Source organism: Lissotriton vulgaris, chromosome 6 (assembly GCF_964263255.1).
Source record: "Lissotriton vulgaris chromosome 6, aLisVul1.2, whole genome shotgun sequence".
Taxonomy (NCBI): Eukaryota; Metazoa; Chordata; class Amphibia; order Caudata; family Salamandridae; genus Lissotriton; species Lissotriton vulgaris.
Window position 1 is genome coordinate 1,744,422,969 of NC_141694.1, and position 25,988 is coordinate 1,744,448,956.

General features: G+C 43.2%; 1 protein-coding gene across 1 annotated transcript in view; it reads right to left on the bottom strand.

Moving 5' to 3' along the window:
• The window catches only part of LOC147709409 (calpain-13-like), a 454,206-nt gene that overhangs the window by 189,692 nt on the left and 238,526 nt on the right, over window positions 1–25,988 (bottom strand). Inside the window, exons 10-12 of the mRNA XM_086925978.1 lie at window positions 22,259–22,347; window positions 10,393–10,467; window positions 3,107–3,258 (exon numbers count right to left, since the gene is read on the bottom strand). Of these exons, the coding sequence (XP_086782104.1) occupies window positions 3,107–3,258; window positions 10,393–10,467; window positions 22,259–22,347 (316 nt within the window). The remainder of the gene's footprint in view (window positions 1–3,106; window positions 3,259–10,392; window positions 10,468–22,258; window positions 22,348–25,988) is intronic.

Sequence of the window (25,988 nt, forward strand, 5' to 3'; positions counted from 1 at the left end):
GTACTGAGGGTCCCCTATTTATTCTTGGTGTCCACCTGGAAAGTGGGAGAAGCTTCTAGAGTTTTCTCCCTACAGATGTGCATGAAATTTCCTTCCTCATTGCCCTGGCCCAAGATTGTCTGATGTCACAAATATGGTAACATTCTTATGTGAGTGTGCTCGAGTAGTCCCTTTGAGGTGCGAGTATGTTAGGTGACAGCTCCCCCCTTCATCCTGCCAGAGATGGACCAAAGTGAAATTTTCAGAATTTTTACTCAAAATCTAAATTTACCATTAAAGAAGTTTTCAAATTACAATTCTTCAGTGTCATGGTCATTGCCTGCTCACGGTCATGGTCTACAGGATTGGTGTGTTGTTTATGGAACTGTTCATATGTGTTGTGCAGTGCGCTGTGTTGTTCTTATTCATGGACTTACTGTACCAAGTATCAAAGCCCATCTTGCGCATAACAGGTGTCCCAGGTATTGTAAACCAATCTTGAACGCATTTGTGTAAACAATGTCAAAATGCCTCAAAGACCAACATGCAGTTATCGTTTTAGGATTTCTGCCATATGCTTCCAAAGGCATTAGGTCTTGTAAGATCCATGGTATCGGGTGCCATCGTGGGTGTGGCGCTATTATAAATACCGGACCCACCGTATTCCAACTGCTCATGATTGCAAACAGCCACCGAAACATAGAGTTCGGAGCGGTCCCCACTCATGGTCCTTGTGGTGAACGAAACCTTCTGGAATTACAGTAAGGAACTTGCTGTACGTGTTAAGCCAGTTTTAGAGGCATTTTGGCAATTCCTTAGTGCGATGCGTTGAGTAAGACCAGAACTCTGATGCATATTATTGGGAGAATTTAATCACACCCCATAGAACTCACCAGTAAACAAAGACATTTGAATGCGGAGGATTGAATTGTGAACCACTGCAGAACTATTAGCACTTGAGGTGCGCCTTGTGTGCTATAGAAAAAAGTCTACTAACCAACACTAATATGCACTCGAGAACGCCTTATGTATTAGAGAGTACTAAGACTTAGCAGTGCTCACATCAGAGACTAATAGTGTAAAGAACTCATTACACTTCTGAGGATTTACAGCGTTAAGTATAAATAAAGAAGTTGTGAATTTTAACAAGGCTGGAAGGTGCAATGAGTATAAAAGCTTGATAATGTGACAATGCTTTATGGCCAGAGTTTAATGAACATTCAGGCTAAAGATTATTCAAGGTAAACCAGGTTTAAAGACTTGATGCAAATTGCATGTCACAGCTCTAAATAAGCTAAGACACTAATATACCTACGGATGTTTAAATATCTGTGGTTATGTTAGAACAATGTTGAGACATAGATCCCAATCCCAATCATGAACATTAGCCTGTTGAATATTGATGGTTAACACAACTGAAGTATTTACAGTTTTTCCCACAGGTAAGAGGCAAGGTTAACCTACTGATTATATATACCACATACTAATCATAGTTTAGTGCAAGAACTAAACATAATTACAATGGCTTATCATATTGTTCCAGGCCTCCCTCCCCGCAGTACCCTCTCTAATGCTGTTTCCCTCATCGGGCCACTCCAAACTTCTATTATTCCAATCACAGAATTAGTGCTGCAGTATGGTAGGCATAATAAGGGTACTCTTCGTGAGGAACAATTAGCTCTGAAATTCAGACAGCAACCATGGCTTTACTACCGGCTCCCAATCAAATGTTATCACTTAAAGAATGCATTAAGGTAAGCTAATGCTATCCTGTGGGGGGTGGGGGGGGGGGGGGGTAGTAGGCCTTACAGCAGTGAAAAACAAATCTAAGAGTTTTTCACTACCAGGATATGTACAACTTAAACGTACATTTCTACATTTTTAAATGTACAGTACCCTGCTCAATGGCCTGTAGAGGGCATTACTTTGATGATCGAAAGGGAAGCATAAAACTGCACACATAAGCTGCAATGGCAAGCCAAAGAGAGGTTTAAAGGGGGTACTTAACTGGTGGCACAAATGGTGCTGCAGGCCAACTAAGAGCATTTAACTTATCAGCCCTGGGCACATGTAGTACCACTTTACTAGGGACCTAAAAGTGAATAAATCTGCCAATTGGATATAAGCCATTTTCACCATGTTAAAGGGAGCGAGCACAAATGCTTTAGCACTGGGTAGCAGTGGTAAAGTGCACAGAGTCTTAAAAGCCAACAGAAAGAGGTTCAGAAAACAGGAGGGCGAAGATTAAAATTTGGGGGATGGCACTGCAGAAAGGGTCAAGTCCAACACCTGATCAACCCCTAACTATGAGAATAATCCACTAGTTTCAACTGAGAATTGAGTGTAAAGGCCAAAGCCGTTAAGCCACAATATTTGGAAAACTGGCTGTATATGCACTGTTTTTTCTCAATTGTACAACATGTTTTGAAGGGAGATCCGCATTAAACATTCTTGAATATGTTTACCAGATAATACTTTCATGAGGGATGAAATGCTCTAGCTCTAGGATTTGCATTTTCAAATCATTGTCTTCAGATCTGTTCATTTAATTAAATGAACTGAAGTGAACCACAGTTACAAATGAAAGAATGCATTATGTTGAAAAACAAATAGGCAGGACTGTAGCACTGTGTTCTCTGCTGCTTGGGACTGGTACTGATACCCTTGAAGAGAGTGGGGCATGCCCACTATGACTGAATATTAGGTGCACTGGCATGAAAAAGACTAAAGGGTTGTTTTAGTTTTGAACCACTCTGGCAATGGCAGGATTGATCTCTAATTCCTTAATGTGTTAAACTGGAACACAATCCTTCTTGGACAAATCCTAAAGTGCTTTTGTATCTATTCCAAAAATATGAATTAATGCAGAATTGCATGCTCACTCAAGGTCCTTTACCTCTCTTGCTGACTATACATAACCATATATTAAACCTCAAAATACCTTTGGTCAACAACCCTTCATCTTTCCTCCAACGAAAAATACCACGAAAAATAATATATTTGATTTGACGAGGTCTCCGTATTCTAAGGTAAACCCCCTTCCAAAAAAACTTAGTCAAGTTGTAGCTGGTGTGGAATTTCTTTCAATGGGTATAAGACTGGTACAGAGAGGCCCATGTAGAATTACCCTTGTCTGTTGGAGTTGTTTGTTTACACCAATGACCGTAGAACATATTCCTGTGCCAAGCAGTCCTCATAATTCCAAAGTCCAAAAAGTCTGGCGTGCAATTGGAAATATATAGACATGAAAACTCTTGATTGAAGAATTCCCAAGGCATCCTATAAAAAGCATAAAACATGTTTAAGTGGAATCCATCACACCGTTGGAAGTTAAGCATGCAGATGATGAGAGAATATAGAATATTGGTATAAAGTGTATTTCATTAACTTGTTAGTATGGCATGACAGCTCTGCAATCAAGAAGGGAGACAGGTGAAGAACAGCACTGTATTGATGGGAGAAGTCATAATTGGTCAGTTGCAATACATTAAAAGATGCCTGACTGGTGCATATTGCACTAATGTAGGACACTTTGGCATATTTTAATGCAATTGCTTTCCAATATTTGCACTCATCTACAGCAGCATTATTTTGTAATTTTTAACCACCACTATTAAAGTATGGGAAAAGTTGCCTGTTTTTAGAACCAGTTGAACATCTGTATTAAGCAATCAGCAACAGAAAGTTGACAAACTAAGCCTCGCAAAGTTTACCACTGCACAGAGCCATATTTGTAAACTTTAGCCACTTAAGCCACTTCTGCGCACCTAACATATGGTCTGACGCTTTACATACCTTTGTTTGTGCTGTTAAGGCTACACTTGTATCCTGTTGTTTTGCATTAAAATCCTGTGCTTGATATTGAAATATTGCAGCTCATAGATGAAATATTGCAGCTTAGTTGAAAGACAAAGTGACTGCTAACTGTAGCAACCTGCAACAGACAAGAGGTTCTCTGTCACCCCCACCCAGCACTACAGCTCCACAGTTCAGTCTCTTAAACTCTTAAACTCTTAAAATCCCCCCAACACTATAGAGTTGCTCCCTGCCATAGTTGACAAAGTTAAATCTTGCTCTTCACTGGATCCTGCCCCACCTCATATTCCTGTTCTTGTACAAGAAGCCCAAGAAATCCTTCACACGATGTTGGTGCTCTTCAACCTATCTCTTTCAACTGGGATAGCTCCCCAAGCATGAAAGCATGCTGTAGGCAAGCCTCTGTTACAGAAGCCTAATCTTAACCCTTTGTGCCCAGTTAACTATAGACTTGTCTCCCTGCTCCCAGGCATGGGGAAGATACTTGAAAGACATGTTAACCAAAACTCAGTTTGTGGAGGACAATCCGCTCCTCAACCCAACTCAGACTGGTTTCTGGACTCAGCAGAGACCCTTGACCATACTGTTAGCGATCTCGGAGGAATTGAAACTGCTGCTCGACAAAGGCTCAGCGGTAATCATTCTTTGCAGACCTTGTCAAGGAATGTGGAATGCTGATTGTGACTTGTTAGAACTGGGGGTCTCTAGTTGACAGAGGTAGGTACCACTGTCCAAACAGGGACCCTTGCTTCTAGTCAGGGTAAGGAGGAAACACTCTGGGCCTCATTTATGAGGCTGTGCGTCACTTTTACGCCGACGGTGCGTCACTTTTTGTGACGCACCAGTGGCGTCAAAAATGTGCCTTGTTGCACCATATTTACAAAGTGACGCATCTAGGTAGATGCATCACTTTGTAAAACCGTGCGCCAGGTATAATGTATGCAAGGGGGGTGTATTGACGCAAGGAAGGGTTGTAGAAGTGACGCAGTGAAATCTATGACGCCGTTGCGTCAAACTCTTGCGCCTGCCTCACAGCAGGCGTAAGACTGACGCAGGCCCTTTCACATGGGGCATTGCTGGAGTTGTGTCACTTTTGTGACACACTCCAGCAATGCGTCACTTTTGCGCTTACAGATACGTCAGAAATACTGACGTATCTGTAACTCCTTGCGACATGATGCGTCATACATTAAATATGACGCATCAGGAATGTCGCAAGGAGTGCGCACTGGGAAGTGACGCATCGCTGCTTTCACGCAGCGATGCGTCATTTCTCATAAATGAGGCCCTCTGTATATAACCTCTGCTCACCCCCTTGGTAGCTTGGCACAAGCAGTCAGGCTTATCCAAAAGAAATGTGTAAAGTATTTGTACCTACGCTCACAGTCACACAGTGAAAACACCACAAACTGACTCCACAACAGTTTAGAAACATAAAAGTATTTAATCTAAACTACACAAGACCAAAACGACAAAAATCCCACAGACACAGTTCAAGAATATGGTTGCAAAAGAGTTCTTAAGGTTCTTATGGTTAGCGAAAAAATTATCCACAGTTGCGTCACGTTTTAGCCACAGTACCTTTGTTAGCAATAAAAAGTTCCAAGCACAGAAGCTGTAGCGGTAAAAAGCAAGCAATGCGTTGCTCCTGAGACCCTGGGGAGGCGTTAGCGACAGCCTGCTGCAGCAGTGGGCGTCTTGCGATGAATCCGGTCTGTATGGGGAGAAAGGCCACTTGTATGGATTCCGGTACGTATGTTCTGTAGGAAGTTTTCTCTCTCACAAAGGCACGATGCGATGATTCTCGGGTGTTGCAACGATTTCCGGGGCAACGATGCGTGGTCCAGCGGCGATCTTTCTCTCGCAGCTCCTCGATGGGATGGCTCTGCGACGATTCTCGCAGCGACGTGATGCGATGATTTCACCCAGCGATGACAGGCTCTGCGACGATGTTCCAGCTAACGAAGGGCGCAACGTCTTCAGGCAGCGGCGACAGGCGCTGCGACGATCTCGGTCTTCGTAGCAGCAGGAATTTTCTCGCTTGGCCGGGATTGCGATAAATGTTCTGTAGCAAAGTTTTTAAAAGCTTGATTTCCAGCTCCCCAACACAGGTACAACTTCCAGAGGCACCGCACATGGGCCAAGCACTCCAGGAAGGACAGAGTTCTCTCAGCAGAGCTCAGGGAAGCAGGGGTTGAAGTCCTTTTGTTCCTGGGACTTCAAAAACAGGGAGCCAGCTCTTCTCAGGCCCTTGGAGATTCCTTCAAGCAAGGGGGCACAACACAAAGCAAAGTCCTTCCCCTCTCCTTGGCAGCAAAGCAACAGCAGGGCAATCCAGCATCACACAGCAGGACAGTCTTCCTTCCTCAGTTTCAGCTTTCTCCTTGGCAGAGGTTCCTTCTTGATTCCAGGATGATCTAATTTTCTGTAGTCAGGGGTCCTGTACTTATACCCCTAAAAGTCTTTGTTCCCTTTGTGCGGGAGGGCTCTGAGCCCGGTCTGAACCAGTTCTGGGTGTTCCTTGAGCACTTTGTTTTCCTGTCTTCTCCTTTTTTTTCAGAGTGAGGGGCAGGGTCTTCAGCCGCCCAACTGGAGGTGGAGCCAGCATTGTGGAAAGCAGGTACAGCCCTATTCAGGCTCAGGTGCTATCTCCTCCCACCACTCAAGTTGCAAATGCAGTCATTCAGCCTATGGCTGACTCAGCCAGCCTCCTGGGGAATCCCCAGCCCCTGTCACTCTCAAACCAGACAGTCAATTCACAAACAGGCCAAGGCGCACGGAAAGGTCAGACAAGAGAACAGCAACTTTCTAAAAGTGCTATTCTCAAACACAGGAGTTAAAAACCACCTTTTCTAAAATATGTGTTATTAAATTCTGAGTTCAGAGATACCAGACTTTTATGTCCTATCTTGCTCTAATGGGAAGATATGCTGGTAGCCACTGTAGCCAGCATCCCCCATGATAGTCTATAGAGTAAGATAGCCTTGCAGCAGTGAAAAACGAATATGGCTGTAATTCACTACCAGAGCATGTCACCTGCACAAGTACATGCTCTACCTTTTGCATACACTGCACCCTGCCCAAGGGGGTACATTGGGCGTTCCATAGTGGTGACCAATGTGCACAGAAAGTGAAGGGTTACGCCTAGTCAGTGGGGACACTGACCAGTAGGACATGGCAGTTCACAGACTGCACACAGGCACTGCGGTGGCAGGCCTGAGACACCATTTTAGGGCTACTCATGTGAGTGGCAAAATCAGTGCTGCAGGCCCACTAGTAGCATTTGACATCACCAGCCCTGGCACACTCAGTGTACTTTACTAGGGACTTCTTGGTGATACAAATATGCCAATCATGTAGGTCCAATCACAATAACAATGTACACAGGGAGCACTTACACTCTGGCACTGATCCGCAGTGGCAGAGTGTCCAAAGCATCTAAACCAGCAAAAATGTAATCCAGCACAGCATCAAAAATACTGGAGGTAGAGGCAAAAAGATAGGAGGAAACCACACCAAGGATGCCAGGTGTAACATGACTTATGTGGAGGATACACAATTTGTCACCTCACTTTCCCCAGACACAGGCCTATTCCAACAACTTCTGATCGGACACCCAGAGAAAGTTGCTTTGTTGATGGAGAACTAAACAGAGCTAAAACAAAGGTGATGGTTCTGGGGAAGCAAACCAAATCCTAAACTGAATATAAAATGGCCAGAGAGTTTAGGACCACCCCCAACCCACATCTCCTCCATAAAGAGTCTTGGAAAATGGTTTCGACAGTGCCCTAACTCTGAAAGCTCAGGCATAAACCCACACAGCTTTCTGTTTCGGTATGATCAGAATGCTGTGAAAATTTTTTACATGTTACCCACTCTCTCTTGCAGAATAGTGGTAAAACACTAATCCTGTCTCGTCTAGATTACGGGAACTCCTTGTTTCTTGGTGCCCTTCAATACATCATCAAGAGACTGCAACTGATCAGGAATGAAGCTTCCATGCTGATTCTCCGACTGCCCAAACATGCCTCAGCAACAGTGCATAAGCCACATTGCACTGGCTCCCTGTAAAAGAGAGAATCCATTGCAAGACACTTTGCTTGGCTCATAGAGGACTCATGGATCTTCTGGAACCTCATATCCCGTCAAGATTTCTAAGATCTTCTAACTGTTAAAGGTGCCTTGAATTCAAATGACAAGATAGGGCGGCAGATCCTTTTCATACTCGACTCTAAAACTTTGGAATTCTATGCCGGTTGACTTGAGAAACTAAACAATTGAGATTTGTTTCAGGAAAATGCTTAGAACCTGACTATTTCCACACTAGCCATTCTGTCCAGTATTGAATTGCCATCACGGGCTATGCCTCACACAGTGCTGGTAACCCTTCGGGAAGCTACACACTTTACAAATTAGCGTAGCATAGCATACGTGCTTGGACTCACTTCCGTGGAGTACCTGCTGCTACTTGAGTAGAAAAGACACTTTCCCATTACAAGTATTACAGACTGTCTTCATTTGTGCTCTTAGGGCCACAATTCATGAACTGTTCTGCCCATCCTCTACCCTGCTGCTATATACCAACATCCAGTACTTTAAATGGAAATATAGAGGTGCTGTTACCCACTGCCCAAATTACCTATTTGCTACTGACAGGTGCAGGCACTTGGCCAATAAAAGTACACAACCTTGCTGAGAAGTGGGGATTGACTCACGTTCCTAAGAATACATGGCCACTGAAAGCATTTGTAAAATCCCCACCACCCCAGGACGACATATGTTGCCTGCAGCTGCCTGTATTTTCAAAATACAATTTTTGCTTATTATTTTTTACTTTTACTAGTAGGTGTTCCACTTAAATATTTACCATGTTTTCTGAATGGATGTCCTACATAGATGTGCATTGGTTAAATGTTCACTGTACATTTTTTCATAGAATTATCCCTTGACCACAGCTGCCTCTAATGAGAATTGGTGGAAAATCATCATAACTAAAAAGTGTAAAAAAAACTTCCCTGTACATGGTTTTAAATCTTAAGGAGAAGATGGCTGGGAAAAAAGCATCCTTGTGCTAGGAGTGGTGGTGGGGTAATGTATATTAGAAGGAGGAGGAACCTTTTCCTGTGCTTTGAATACATTTGGCGAGATGGAAAGACAGCAGATGAAAGAAAAGTCTCATATCTTTGATAGAAAGAGACAGGGGATGGAATTCTTGGAATATGGACAGCTGTTCAGTAATGTCACATATAATAAAGCTATGTACCATTTAGCTTGTCCTACCCTATCTATGTACCCAATTTGAGATTATAGCTGCCTTCAAACTCTGTGCATGCCCTCACACTGCACACTAGGAAGGGGAAGGGATTGCAGAGATTGATCAAAAGCACACAACAACACAAATACTGACTTCAGCCGAAGCCTATACTGTCTTCAACCTAGGGCCTAAGGCACCAGGACTAATGCTAATGCCAAAATCTGTTACTAGATCTAGTGTCTAACACTTGGGAGTTTGGACATTCACGGAATTGCTATGCAGCCAATGCTAGCTCATTATAGTTTGATTTGGAATTGATCATTGCTGTCTTTTGCAGCTTTTGATTTAATTGGTATTTTATTGAACTAGTCAAATTTAACCTTGTTTTTTTTATTGGAATTTTATGTTTCAATGCCCCAATACATATTGGTCAAATATCATTTTCTGTATCACTTTAGATGTTTGAGCAGCTCCTGTCACTGAACACTTGGAGCTTGGGTTACATTTTCTATAGGTGCAATGAGAAGTGGCAGAGTACAAAGTAAATCTTGATTGCATGGTTTTCAAGTTCTCTTATTTCTAAACTAAAGTTTTCCATTATTTTTCCTTAACACAAATCTTCTCATTATTTTTTTATTAGAGAGTACTGTTAAATAGCTTTCCATTTTGCTATGTGATGTGTTTGTGTCTATATGTATGTGTGTATGTGCCTGTTTAGGGACTATAGGGATAGTGAAGACATACATCTTATTATCTGACCCTGAAAGAACCAATGAAAGACTTGGAAAAACCAGGGGGTTAAATAAATGGAGAGGTGTGGCTCACTGGTTAGAGGCGGCAGCCCTGTAAGCAGAGAACGGCCCGGGACCAGGGTTCAATTCCCGACTTGGCAGGGTCGTGGACCTGGGGTCAACGGACTTGATAATTCTCACCTCAGTGTCTACTCTAACCAGGGAACACACTCGGTAACTCTGGGCATTAAGCTTGCATCATCTCTACAACGGCCCCCCACAGACGCCGGGGATGCCTGGTTTCACCCTGGAGATACCCAGAAAGGGACCATCTCACAGGGAAAACCAGGACGGGTTCCCCAGCGGTCTGCAGTGCCAGGATACTCAGTTAGAGTAACAGTGCGCTTTGCAAATACCCCACATTTACATTTACATTTACAAATGAAATTACGACTCATCTGTCACCCCACATACACATGAGGTAGACACTGACCACTGCAATTCAGAATAGTATGTAAAACGTTTTAGAAGCATTTACAGCATATGCATGAATCACATACAAGAACTATGTTTCATTGGAAAATGAAAAAAATATAAAACGTATACATGTACCAAAACTCTCCATTGTCTTTTTTCTCAAGAAGTTTTTTCCGTTCAACAGGTCTTGCTTTACTCCATTCCAAGGAACTGTAAGACATAGCACACGTGAAAGAATAATACTTACTGAATATGTTATATTATGATCCTTGAACAAATTTTACTTTTTTATTGACCACTAAATCTACTTATTTCAGTTAGGCCCAGGAATATTTTCTTTACATGAATGTTAACAAGCATAAGGCTAAACAGTAAAAAACAAATGTTTAGAGTTGAGCAGCTAACACACTATGAGACTATTGTTTTAAAAAATATTCAGTATATTTTTTGTTCTAATTGTATTCTCTATTTTTTGTGAAACAAATGTTTTTTCATCTTCTCCATATTTTATCTCCATATAACTGTAGCCTATATTCTGTAGTTCAAGTCAAGTCACACAGCTTTATTCTATCTTTATACATATTATCATAAACTCTACATGTCAAATATATAAACCTATGTACAGTGTTAAAAAAGAATTAAACAGTTTTGCCATGACCAAATAATCCCTTCAGATAAAACTTTTAAAATCCATTAAAATCCGTTAAAGTTAAGATCAATCATTATTCTTAAGGGATCATCCCACCATGTTCCTCTTTCTGAAACATGCCCCAAGGAATGAGGGTACCGTAAAGCATACAAATCGATCCGATAAGGCCTTTAAAAAATACATAGCTACCCTATACTGTTGAAAATTATGATACCTCAGGATTGGGAGAATGAATGTTTTTCTATCGTCTAAATAGTTTTTGCAAAACAGTAATATGTGTGGGTCTGACTGCACGGCAAAGGTATTGCAGGGACAAGGTGACATGTCTACCAGTTTATATCTTTTTGCCGGATACCCCAGGAGTAACAGGATCATATTCAATCGGAAACACAATAGAATAAATCTATGCTGTGCATTATTAATGCGAGATAGATAACTGAAACCCTCCCCAGGTCTTGGAGGAACCAGATTGTAGGAAATGGAAGAGTAGTGAAAACATTTCTTTCCCCTTCAATCATAATTTGCTCTCCGATTGAATAAGTCTGTTATCCTTTTCTTTGTGATCCTTTGCAGGAATCAGAGTCTTTAAATAGTATTCCCAGCCCTAGGGCATTCAGTTGGACCTCTTCATAATTTAATCACCCAATCCTTTTGTAGTAATTCAACTTGCAGCAATCCCTGATAATAGTTTGTGTCTGGTCCACCGTAGACCTCCGCCATATCGAAAGCCACAGCAGGACTGGTGCCAAACTTATGCAATCACTAAGGTAAGGAAGACCTAGTTCAAGATGTAAAATATAGTTTGGGGCTGATTGCGGTAAGGACATTCTGTTTTTAAAGAAGCTGTCTTCTACTTGCTGTAACTGTTCGACATTAACCATCCCCCAGACTCCTGCCCCATAAATTGCAGCAGATGATTTTTTTGCGAGGAAAATATTTTTTATTGTGTCCAGGGGGCTACCGCCCAGCTTGTTTGTGAATCTTTTGACAGCATTGAGGCTCCTTTGCATGCCCTGGGCTCATGCCACCACTAAGTTGGACCATGTGGGATTCCCAGATATGAGAAGGAATCGACAACTCCAATTTTCTTTCCTGCCAGCTGGAAGTGGGGGTGTTTCTCTCCTCTGGCAGCTCCTGCCACAATTATGAAAGATTTGGATTCATTTTCTTTTAGGTCGAGGGGTGCCATAAAAGTGGAGTACGCTCAGATTAACAATTGCAGGGCTAACCCTGATCTGGCTATCAATACTGCTTCGTCAGCGTACGCCAAGATTGGGAGAGGGTCATGATCGAATATAGGCACGTCCATGGGTAAAGCAGACAGGGAGGACTCTTCCCCGTTTGTGTAGATGGAAAAAAGAAACAAGGCGAGACCACACCCCTGTCTTACTCCCTTTTTGATTTTAAAGTGGCGTGTACACTCCCCCCTCCTGCCATTCCGAACACAAGCAGTGGCATTGGCATACAGCGGACGTATAAAGGCGATTTTCAACGGATAAATGCCCATCCCCTCCATCATGGACCACAGCCTCGAATGGGAAACACAATCAAAGGCTGCGGTCATGTCCATAAAGGCCATATAGATCTTCCAGCCTTTTGGCTTTGTATATTTCCCTACAGATAAAGAGGTTTAGGCATTAATCCACCTTGCCCATTCCCCGCCGGAATACATATTTTGCTGTCAGAAAAATAATATGGGTTTCATCCCACACCTCCAGTCTGGCTAAGAGGACCCGTCCCGTAAGTTTGGCAGTAGTGTCGAGGAGGGATATAGGACGATAGTTCTTTGGTGAGCCCCCTGTCACCTTTTTTGAAAATAGGTACAATGATGCTCTGATTCCAGGATGAGGGGGACCTACTATCTGAATACTATTAAATAAAAAATATATTTGTTTAAAGAGGGACCCAAAAGTCATAGGTCAATAGAGATCCCATCGGGCCTGGCGCCTTGCTGGGAGTGCAGGCTTATAGTGCCTTTCTAACCTCTGAAGGAGAGAAGGTTAGCCCTCCTTGGAGTAGAGGTGCCGAGCTAGGCAGCAATGGGTTAGAGGGAGTTGATACACCAAATATATTTTCAAAATAACTCACCCATGCCTCTTCATCTACGTGTACATCTAACGTAGGATCACTAGGCTCTTTGAAATGCTGGACGTTCACTATTTTCCAATAGTCTCTGCTGCCCGAAATGGCAGCATGCTCAATGTCTCCCCAAGCCTGAGACCTGAGATCCTTGTTTCTGACCGTTCTAGCAATTTATAATCGTTACGTAATGCAAAAACCTTGTTGGGGTCATTATGATTAGTTTTTAGGGCATTTACGAGGGCTTTTTTAGCTTTAGAACAGGCTGTGTCAAAGCACCCAATATTGGGAGTAGCATTTGGTGACTTAAACCGGGTGACTGCCACTTTTATTTTTGCCAAAAGGGCGCAGAACTGGGTAACCAGGAATGAAGGGGATGAGTTCAGACTTGATAATATATCCTCCTGGGCTAAAATTTCAGGAATTAGGTTTAGCTTATGGACCTGTGACCATTTCAATTGATAGCCATTTTTCCTGATCAAATTCACATCTTCAGCTACCTCATTATGAACTGAAGCTTTAGACAGGATTCTTAAATATATGAATAGAATGGCGTGGTCACTGTGGGAAGTAAATCGAGTACTCATACGCAGCACTTTCCCAAACAGATGTGCTGGAGCTAAAATGAAGTCAATGATAGACTCTTGGATGCCCCGCCTGAATGTTGACACTTGCTCTCCCTCTTTCACTTCATTATTTACACCCAGATTTCACTTATGTAATAAAGTATTTAGAGTTTCACCATACTAATTGTGGATAAAATGTGACATTGGGTTACCATGAAAGTCTTCTACCCCGCATACTCTAGTCCCATTAAACTTGCACAGATGAATATTACAGTCCCCTGCCCAAATAAGGTTTGGGCTACCCCCATTAATCTGTAGTTGTATACCCCTGACGGGATGGGTATGCCCAGAGGGGGGTCCTGTGCTCGCCATGCCACTGGATTCAAGCTAGGTGGCTGAGGAGGGGTGATACCCTGAAACCGGTCCTAGGATCTTTGCTTGCCGGTCTGGCGAGGACCTGGCCGGGCAGAGTCGGGGCTGGACTGTTCTCATGGGGAGCACAGGACTGATTTGCATATGGCTGGGTCCAATCTGTAATGGCGAGCAAAAAAACTATGGATTTAGGTGCAGATCTCTGTACGTGGGGTGAATGTTTCACATTTTTCAGCAATCTGTCCATCAATTGTTCTTATTGCAATTGTCACCCGAGGGGAATTGGGTATGCCCAGACTTGGGTTCCGTGCGTGACACACCACTGGAGTCAAGCTAGTCTGGCTGATGTTGGGGGAAAACCTGAAATTGGTCCCAGAATGCTTGTTTCCGGTCCGGTGAGGACCCGGCCTGGCAGTTTTGGCTGGATAGACCCTATGAGGAGCAGGGTCAAGACTGATTTGACATGGCTGGAATGGCAAGGTCAGCAAAGAAACATATGGATTTAGGCCCGATCTCTGTACTGGGGGTGAATGTTTGACATTGCTCAGCATCCATCCATCAATTGTTCTTTTTACATTTGTGTCACGGAGTGGAACACGTATGCCTAGACATGGGCCATGTGCTCACCATGCGATTGTAATCAAACTAGCCTGGCTGATGAGGGTGATACCCCGAAACAGGGCCTAGGATGCCTGTTTCAGGTCCAGAGAGGACTTGGCCTGGCAGCTCTGGCTGGACTACCCCCATGGGGAGCAGGTTCAAGACTGATTTGCGTGTTGCACGGGGGTCTTCCTGATCACGAGACACGGTTTTGAGAACAAGCCGGTCGGGCAGCTTATCAAGGCCTGCCTAACTTCCAAGAAAGACCTTACCTTTATAAATTACCACAAAAGATCATATTCATATCCTCCATTTTTGGATATTCACCCCACGCCACCTGGTCCCCACACGGCGCTCAACTTGGTACATATTTTGTGCGCTATATTCTTTATTTTGATTTGTTTATCTGGACTCAATCTGAGTTTTACATTGCCTCCCAGACTTAGACCTGTATACTTCTACTTGTGCAAAAATCTTTCCTGACTTTGCCCTGACGAAGCTCCCAAGGTGGGGAGCGAAATGCGCTGGCTGTCCTGTGCACTTTTTAACACAAAAAAAGATCAATAAAAAGAAGAATATTTTCTCAGAATACATTGCCTCTGCAAATTACTTCACACTTGGTGCTGCCTCTACGTTCTTCAAGACTGATTTGCATATAGCTGGCTCCAAACTGGCATGACATGGTGAGCAAACAAAACAATGGATTTAGGCCCAGATCTCTGTACTGGGATGAATGTTTGACATTGTTCAGCATTCTGTCCATCAAGTGTTCTTTTTGCATTTGTCACCCCTAGTAAGACGGGTATGACCAGATATGGGCGCTCCACGCCACTGTGATCAAGCTAGCCTGGCTAATGAGAGTGATATTCTGAAACAGGTCCCAGGATGCTTGTATCTGGCCTGGTGAGGACTTGGTCTGGCAGCTTGGACTGGACTGTTCCCATGGGGAGCAAGGTCAAAACTGATTTGCATATGGCTGGGTCCAAGTTGGAATGGCATAGTGACCAAAACATCAATGGATTTAGATCCATATCTCTGTGCTGGAGATAAATGTTTGACATTGTTCAGCTTACCCTCCATCAAGTGTTCTTTTGGCCTTTGTCTCCTTGAGTGGGTCCAGTGATTTCTATGCCACTGAAGTCAAGCTAGCCTGGCTGATGAGGGGTGATATAAGCCCTGGACAGAGTAGCCATCAGCATCTGCTGTCCTCATGTCACTCCCTAGATGTGTGTCCTCTATATCATCTTTATTTTGGGGAATTCCTCTGCAAACTTGTGACTGACAACACGTGGGTCTGAGAAACAGATATAGTAACCTTGCCTACAAAAATAACATTTTCCTGTGTAGGAATACAATTTGTCTCATAGCAGCAGAGCTGGCTAGAGTTTTCTTGTATGTGTATTGATGAATGGAATGGAATAACTGCGCCCTAACCTCTATGTCCCTCTTGGCTCCCTTTTATGGTCCGTCACTATACTGGGTGTAGGAAGCTGGCTCTACATAGTGACTAAAAAGAAGTACACTGTGCAGAGATTCCAGCGAATCCCCAATTGGCTGACTAAGGCAAAAGTAGATAATTCTAACACTCTATTTGTGGCAATGTTGGAGAGCAGTTAGGCTTAGCAAAGGGTAGTGCAAAGCATTTGTTGTACTCACAGATGCAGTAAATGAAACACACACTCAAGGATAAATATGAGACAATTTAGAAAAATAACAATTCTTCAAGAAATATGTTCGAAGGTAAGTACAGTATTTTAGATACATTTGCAAAGATATATAAACAGTTCAAAGTTGTGCGCAATTAGGCACCATACAATCCTTAGGAAGAAAAAGCAGGTAGGTAATTCACACAGAACAAACAGTTGTAGGGGTTCCCCTTCCGGGTTTGGAGTAGCAGAAGTCTAATGTCCTACCAACAGTTCATCAGGTGCGTCCTGAATTCCGTCGGTAGCAGGATGTTGGTGTTATTGGTTGCTGGCTCTACGGGGAAGTGGGGGCCTACTAGAGACAAGCTGCACAGGGGACTTGCTGGCAAGTGTGAGGGTTCCCAAACTGGAGCTGGGGTCGCAAGGGCCTTAGGATATGGAATCACAAACGGTTTGTCTGTACCCAGTCGAGGGGGCTGGGTGAAGAGCAAGTTGGTTAGCCGGGTGGGTGCTTAAAGGTGCTCTTCAGGGTCAGGGGCAGATTCTGGAGTGCTAGGCCGCTCACAAGGTGGGCCTTAGGTGTCTGGATGTCCCTTGGTGGCTGCTAGGCTCTGGTGCAGTTGGAGTCCCGACTGGACTCTACGATATCTGTCTTTGTTGCAGGGCGTCCGGTACCCAGGGTGTTGGTGCTACACAGCTCCAATTGGTCCTGGTGCTGCCAAACGTGGTGAGGAGACAGATCTGACCTTCCAGAGCATGAGTACCTCTTCTTGGTCTGTTGCTACACTGCTCGAGCCTGGGAGCTGCAAGTCGATGGAACGGACTCAGTGCCTGCGGCTTGCAGGTGAATAGCTCTACTCCAAGGGAGTTCCGAGGTGGTTAGTCAATGGATGGTGGTCCACTGGCATTCTTAGAGGCCACACAGAGGCAGGTCAAGACAAATCTCCACGATGGTTGAGTCAAGAAGCGGCAGGCAGTGGTTCGCTCCATATGTCTGCAGCAGACACTTCGTTCTTGAGTTCAGCAATTTGTTTTTGCCCTCTTCTTCTTTAGGTCCATTGAATCTGTAGTTCTTGGTTCAGAGGTGCCACCTAAATACTCAATTTAGGGGTGTTAAGGGTAGTACCAGGTAGTAGCCAATGGGCTACCTACCTTTAGGGTGACTCCACCCTCTATATGACCACTTTCTGTGGGAAATGGGCATAACCCTGATCCTAATAGGCTAATTCCCTCCTAATGGAGGATTCTGAAAAGTGGGATCCACATCAGCACCCCACCTTAGAGGTGGTACTGGCTAGGTGTTAGCCTACCTCGGAGTCTAAGAAAACTTTCCTCTCAGTCCTCCTGCCGAAAAGTGGGGACAGGACAGGGGGTTGGCATCTTCCACTAGCTGGAGAGGCCTAGGATGCATAGCAAACGCGGCATGGCATTTCAAGCTTCCAGCCCTGCACACCAATTCCTGCTTGGAAGAGGAGTGAAGCAAGCCGCCCAGAGCAGGATTTGTTCCCGGACTCTGAGAGCGAAGGCTTTCACTGCAGGAGGCCAGAGACATGTCAAGTGGAAGCGGTCTGGCTGAGACCAGTCGGTAACCCACTAATAGCTAGTAGGTTTTCAGGGGGCACCTCTAAGGTGCTCTCCAGTGCATTTATTAATCAAATCTGAAACTGGCATCAGTGCGGGTTCATTAAGATGAAGATGTCTGGTACCAAACATCTTATGATTCAGTGACACTATCATGTAGCTGGGGGAACTCGTAATGACGAGTATCAAGTCCTTGTACTCTTTATGGCTTTCCTGCGCACTTACAATGCCTAAGAATGGACTTAAACATTGTAGGGTTGTATCTGCTGTGGCAGATATGTTCACACATGGATTATAATGAACCCTACCGTAGATCTGTAAGGCCTGCTGTAGGGGTGGCTTACCTATATCTCATGCAGTGTCTGTAGGCATGGCACACAGAGACATGTGCCATGTTGACTCTTCAGTTTCATCTGAACGAAGACACGTAGCCGGCAATGGCAGCTTGCATGAGCTGGCTGTGGGGTACCTAGGCTGGCACAATTCATGCTGCAGCACTAGGGGTCCGTCTTCCTTCCCCGTGCCCTAGCTACCAGGGGTACCTTTTACTAGGGACTACAAGTGGAGCTGAAGTTGTGCCAATTGTGGAACAACAGTACAGTTTTGGGAAATAACTCTGGCACTGGGAACCTGGTTAGCAGGGACCCAGTGCACTTCCAGTTGAAATGACATCAGCTATCAGGCAAAAAGTGGGGAGCTTAATGTCAAAAAGGGAAACTTTCCTACAGTTGGGTACTGAAAATATGCAGGCATATATTGTATTGCCTGTCATATCCAGGTGCCCTTTGCATCATTCGAGGGGTTAATTGTATTCATTCGAAGGGTCAATTGTATTTGACAGGCTACATAGTTCAGGGTCATTCTGTGTATGAAGCAAATTTCTCATCACAAGTCTTTGTTTCATTTTATCCTTGTAAAAAACCTACTTTCAATAGGCTGCTTTAATTTAAAATATCAATTTAGTTCAGAATTATATCACAATAGATACCAAGAATAGTTAGTTTGAAATGGCAAATCAGCTGCTATATAGGGAATCTACAAATCAAGAACAAGGGGTCAGCAAGAAGGGTTTGGTTGGGGCGGGTGGGTGGATGGGCGGTCCTGCAACAGGGCAGGGCAGGGCAGGGCAGGCGTGGCTAGCCCAATTTTGCAGGCCGTGACTGCTTGGTCGGCCCTCTGGGGCCGACTAAACCAGTCATTCGCACTCTCCATTTTCTCCATGGAGGCTGCATGCAGCCTACATGGCGAAAATGGCCTCCCCATAGACCCCTATGCGGTCGGCGTCCCAGCCAATCACAAAGCTGCAATTGCAGCGTTGTGATTGGCTTAGGGAGGGGAGGGAGGCTGCCTGTTTCATGTTCCTGCGGAGGCAGGAATGCAGGCGCTGGAGCCTGGAAAGCGCGGCACCCCCCTATCCACGTGCAAACACTCACCCATATCCCCACCTACCTGGAGATTGCAGCTGCACCCCACCATCCAGCTCATATTTTAGACAAACACTTGGCTGAACCAGATTGAGTGGATTAATCGAAAGAGAACTGCACAGAACCATTTGCAGAGCTGACTGTTGGAGTGCATAAGTATTGTCTGCAACTTTAACAGAAAGAAGGGGTACAGATTTCTGGTTAAGATTGCTCCACATAAATCCTGGGTCACACATCAGTGGTGATTGAAGAATTCTTCTCTGCTCCGGGTTTGGGATATTCATCAAAGTCCAGAGCCATCAGCTTGCTGAGTAGGGGCATTGACATTTTCTTTGCAGAAGGACAGCAAAGGGGCTAAGGAGGTGCTAAACTACAATGACTGCTGCAGCACAGGGAGGACCTTCACCATCCATGAAGACAGGTTGAGGTTTTGGTTACCCGAATACACCAGAAGTGCATTCTGTCCTGTAGAAGTGGCTTATATTGACAGTTTTCAGAAGATCCACTAGGAACTTAATGGTTGACCACACTATTAAAAGCTAGTGCTTAGAGCCCAGAGATGCTCATCAACATGCAGTAGGAGTTTACAGTGCTCTGACTTGCGCTTTGAAGGAAGGTGAGTCCCTGCTTACAGATGGGAAATCCAGATATCATCCAATATACAATTAGAACTGGGGTCAGCTCCAGCTTGTTTTAGTGGGGGGTTTTCTGAACCTGAAGAAGAATCCAAGGAGCCAAAATCACCAGATTTCAAGCAATGCAAAGATCACACAGCAACTCCGCTGCTAGTGTTGACTCTGCCTATGCTCCCCTGACTGAGCATTCCAGTAGCATGTCCACTGCAGAATCTAACCAAGGTCAGCTGACCTGGGGAGGAAGACAGGTGAGTCCTACTCATTGGTCGATGCACAGCGCACACTGTAGAAAGTGGCTTACCATGATCTGCATTACTAGTTATGAATAAGTCCTTGTTATTATTTTTTGGATTTTAATTTTCAGGACATTAGGTTATTTATATTTATTAAGCTCTTCATATCCTAAACCTATTTCTGCTGAAATATTCTTTGTGTTTTATTCCATATACTCATTTGCTAGGTTTAAACCAAGTTATTTCAAAACAGGCAACTAAAATATGAGACATGTAATAATTAGGGTGATTTTGTATACTTTTTGTATATGGTTAGAAGTGCCCAGAGCTGTTCAATCTTTGATATCATGTGAGATCTTTACCTTCCCTTTCTCCTCAACAGGACAGTGATTTTGTCAGATTATGCAACCCTTCATGTGTCAAAACCCGCAGTGCATCAAATTTAAATGAATATTGGCAAAAATGCACTGATCATTTTGAAGGAAGAAACGCTCAGGTTGTTTGTAATGTCACTTTGGACCTCAAGGAGAAAACATGCTGTGCTATTGACAACTATCCATCTTTAATTTAATTCTATGTATAGAAGCACAAATCCGTGCTTACATAAAAAGTCCGCTGTTTGAGGAGTCACGCATGAGCTGTGTACAACAAGCTGCCTTAAAGAAAATGGCATCGGGCCATCCATCTATCTATACCCTCAGGAGAACTACCCCCCAATCCCACCCTATCACCCCCGAAACAATATCTGCCATTGCACCTTCCTCCCAATTTACCCATGGTTATACTCTTACATAAACATCCTCCCAGTATATGCTTGCCAACATAATCATACCTTTCCCAATGTAGAACAATTCCCTAATGTCCTACCTGCCTACTTCCCTGCACATTCTCTCCACCATCTTGCCCAAATCCTCAACATTCACTAGAGGAACCTTTTGGCTGCTGTTAACCCTAACTAAGTCACTATTGGAAGCCGGGGACTACGGCCTCAGTAAATTTTACAACCTGAATCTCAAAGCAACACACAAAAATACAGAACCGATTGTGCATCAAACACACATAGTATTTTCTTTAATTCACAATCAAAAAATAAAAACATCACAATTTTTATACAAAAAGCAGGTTGGAACTTTTCAAAATTAGTTTTTTTACTAGTTGATGAAGCAATATTATACACTCTATCACGTCAAGTTGTCTTTTTGCGCCTAATCCATGCTCTCTTTTTGTCGGAGCATAGGGCTGCTGCAAACAAAAGCCATCAATTGGTCATACTAAATTCTGTTTGCAGTATTTGCACTGTAGCCTTGAGCCAAGGGGCCATTTCATGAACTGGCTTGAGTCACTCTTACACCACACTGCGGTGCAACAGCAGTACAAACCTTACATGTGATTTATGAGGCAACACAAGGACGCTTTGTGGGCCAGAGTGGCTCCATAAATCTCGAGTAAGGCAAAGCAGCGCAAATCACTGCGTTGTCTTACTCTGACCTGGGAAGTCATTCCATGGTCATTGGGCGGGTATTCCCACCCAACGCATTTCCAGATTTAGCAGAACTGGTAGACCTAGGGATGCGCCAAAAAGATACGCGTTCTCAGGTGAGGCGCAATAAGGAGAAACATCTTTATTTCTCCTTCTTACTACCTCCTTATATGTGTGCTGCATTCCTTGTTGAGAGTTTATTGTGCACAGAATTTATGTTTGCAGGCGCGGCACCTGCAGGTAAAAGCGGTGGGGAGGTGGGGGGGATTCGACAGACGACTACGAGGGAAATTCAAATAAATAAATAATTTTCCCTCATGGTCATTTGTCGAAATTCCCCCACCAAACCCGGCCCTACCGCCCCACCGCTCTAACCTGAAAGGGCTGCTGCAGTATGTTTGGCTTCCTTATAACTGACTTAACTGGTTACGTCTTAAGACCATCTCATGAGTGCTTTAAGCTACGTAGAAACTCTAGTAAGCAATGCCCACTAACTATCACTGCTTGGTCCCTCTATTTTACTTCAAGGGACATGTTTATTTTAAATTAACTGTCATAATTCCGTCATTGTAATATATAATACTTTTGGTATTACATAATAGCAAAATATGGCCAAGCAGCAAACAATTGCATTACAGTTGCTCACAGGATGCTTGTAGAACCCTCCAAAGTAACCTGCTAACAAAAATGTAATGTAATGTGTCTCAATATTTTGATTATAAATATAAACTCATACTTGTCACTCCAAGGCCCGTTCCATTCTGTTCGACACCAAGGGTTCCACAAACGGATTAGCTCTACTGTCCCCTTCTCTTGATGATGTACCTAGAACATAATAAAACAATGTTTGATTTCTTCTCACATATTAAAAAAAATCACACAAAAAGACCTCATAAAGACTCTGCATAATTAATGAAAGATCTCTATAAAGCAATTAAATATATTGATAGTAATACTTTTAGTCAAGTGTACATTTTATCGTTAAGTATAACCTGGAATTTGGAATAATGAATGCTTTATGTACACTCCTCTTATAAAAAGTTCCCTTCCCTACCTTCCTGTTCCCACCTATCTCTTCCTTTCCCCCTTGCTCCTTCTCTCCCCTTTCTTTCCCTTCCCTTTCTTGTTCCCTTCCCTTGCTCCTTCCGTTCCCTTGCTCCTTCCCTTCTGTAGCCCCTTCCCTTGCCTTACCTACTTCCCTTCCCTTGCCCCTTAGCTTCCCCTGCTCCTTCCTTTCCCTTGCCCCTTCCTTTACCTTGCCTTGCTCCTTCACTTTTCTTGCCCCTCCCCTTGCCCCCTCCTTCACCCTGCTCCTTCGTTTCCCCTGCCTTTTCCTTGCCTTGCTTCTTTTCTTGCCCCTCCCCTTGCCCACTCCTTTACCCTGCTCCTTCCTTTCACTTGCCCATTCCCTTCCCTTGCCCCTTTGCTTCCCTTGATCCTCCTTTCCCTTGCCCCTTCCTGTCTCTTGCTTTGCTTCTTCCCATTTCTTGCCCCTTCCCTTGCCCCCTCCCTTCCCATGCTCCTTCCCTTCCCTTCCCTGTTCCCTTCTCTTCCCTTGCCCCTTCCCTTGCACCTTGCCTTCCCTTGCAATTTCTTTACCTTTCCTTTCCCTTCCAATCCATGTAATAACATGTTTATACCATGTCTATTTCTGTATAATGAAAAGATACTACTACTGGGTAAATATAGAAACTATCCCACTCTTACAGGGAACTAGGTATTATCATCAATCTAAACAGATATTGTCACAAATTGGTCAAGGGTATGAATTTTAAGATGTTGGAGCTGCTTCACATCTTGCCTTCCTTACAACCGAGTCACCATTTTCTATCAGCTGAGGCTAGAATTAAGTTCAAGATATTGTACTAGCATTGGGCCAATACAGGGAGTGCATTTATCTAAATACACTGGGCTGTAAAATTGTGTATAGACATGCAAAAACACATCAGAAAATCAATTTCACTAAGAAAGATATTGCACAGAAAACAGGAGCTGTAAGGTTACCTGAAGGACAGTGCTTCTTTACTGGGTTCATATTTAAGAACCAAGTACCTTCTGTGATCTGTATTCACTTTATTTTATTAAGTTCAGTATTGGGTCTTTCGGGAGATAAAGTAATCTGGTAACCTTGAGAATATTTATATAAGCTTCTCTTTACAAGATGCATTTTTCCTTTCCTTTTAATTTCTGCACCACAAAAGACTTGCTGCAACTACAACATTTACATCCAAGTGAAACTGGAGAAAGAATGTTTAAACCAACTTCTTAACTGCATGGACAACTTACATCTGCCAAACCAAGCACTACATTAACAGGAAGAGTGTAACTGTCAACCGACCCTGATGACCCCACCAACTACTAGCCCAGCACTCCCCCACTCTTCATCAAAAGGCAGCTAACTCACAACACCGAAATTATAAGCAGAAATAGATTCTCATTGTATTCTGGACCAAAAGGACAGCAATGTAGTCCTCCAGTGAAAGATCATAACCTGGATACACCACCTATTAGTGGGACTAGCTAAGAAACCAACTCTCAGTTTGAGGAAGGTAAATCATAGCTCAGCCGGCAAGAGAGCTCAGATATCAGCAGTTGAGGCAACCCAGTCACATAACTCCTTTTTTAGAATAATGGAGCAGGCAAAGGAGCAAAAATAGCCGAATCATGGGATAAGGCTTTTTAGGAGAGGGATCCTGCACGATAAGCTGGATATTGACCTTGATAAGGAGATCCAGCAAATCCACAGAGATCCTTTTAAGCCAGCTTCAAACCGAAAGACCCCACAAAAAATTATTGTGAACCTCCATTTCTATACAGTCAATGAGTTAATATTAACTCATGCATTAAAGGAGAAAGATCTGACACATGAAGGTTACACTTACTGTGTGAGGTCAGATATAGGTGAAAGGACAACACAATGGCCATGGGAGCTTGGTGCCAGGATTGATGAACTGCACAAGCTGGGGGCCAAGGTATAGATGAAGTTCCACGCAATGTTGCAGATTATGTGGAAGAAAAAATGCATAACCTCAGGGCCCGAGCTGATGTGGAAGCCCTGATAGAAAAAATGTAAGCATATATTAAAGATGTAGTTCAGATGGGGGAAGGGTGTTGTTGATGTAACACTTATAGGTCTAAGTGACTATTACTGATGAGAGCTCTCAAATAGGGACCAAGATGCCAAAGATAGAGGAAGGGGACCCTCAGGGTGGGGGTGAGGGGAGTAAATTGGGTGGGGAGCATTGGGTAAAAATACAAAAACAAAATCCTCAGAACATACATCAACAATAGAGGGATCTCATCTGGTGCAATTTTGTATAGACTGAGATATAAGAATTCTTTTAGTGAAATATATAAGCGGGGATCGGGCAAGTTCTGATGCCAACAATGACTGGATCAAAATAATGACTTGGAATGTTAAATGGGATGATGTCTAGGAGGAAACAGGGCTTAGTTGCAGAACATCTAAAGGATTGCGAGGCTCATATAATCACACTGCAAGAAACCCACATAGAGTAGCCAAAATGTAGTGCCTACTTCAGTAAACTTAACTTGGTGCAGGATCTTGTATGTACTGAGCAGATTGGGAACACAAAATGGGTGGCTATCCTTGCTAGAAAACATTCAGGGATCAGGCTTACAAAATATGCCACAGACAACAATAGACAATTGGTAGTATTTACATTGCTGATAGAAGCTATATATCCAACCTGAGCTGCATATTATGGCCCAACTGTGATGATCCCACATCCCTGGAGATTGTGCAACTACAACTGTCAGAAACTCCAATAACTATATTAGTTGGAGGAAAATTCAATATAGTATTAACTTCAGAGTTGGATGGATCTTCAAGAGTTAAATATACGAATTCCCCTAAAATGTACTGCAGACTATGAGATACAATGAGGGATCCAAATCTAGTTGACATCTGCCGAACGAAGGCAGGGACTTCAAAAGTATTCATCTATTATAGTAAAAAACACGGGCATCACTCCGGAATCGATTACTTTCTCTTAGAGAATGCTTTAAATTACTATGTTGAGTCTGTGGCCCATATACCAGCTTTACTGTCGGACCGCTCATCAGTATATTTTGTATTGCGCTTGCCCGGACAGTTGAGTTTGAGAAGGTGGACATTAAATACAGTATTACTTTTAGTAGGATCACTGAAATTATATCGACCTCAAAAATATCGAGTTGCCATAATATCGTTTTACAAATTATCGATGGACAAAATATCGACTGGCTATCTTTAAACAGGTAAGTACTAAAATATCGACTCTAAAATATCGAGTTCCTAAAATATAGACTGTAAAAAATATTGTTTTTTTTAAATGTCTTTAAATTAAGTTAAAACTAATGTAGTAATAAATATATTTATTATAAACTTACTTAAAATTATTAAATTAATGTTATATTAATAAATATTTATTTTAAATTAAAAAAATATATAAAAAAATAATACA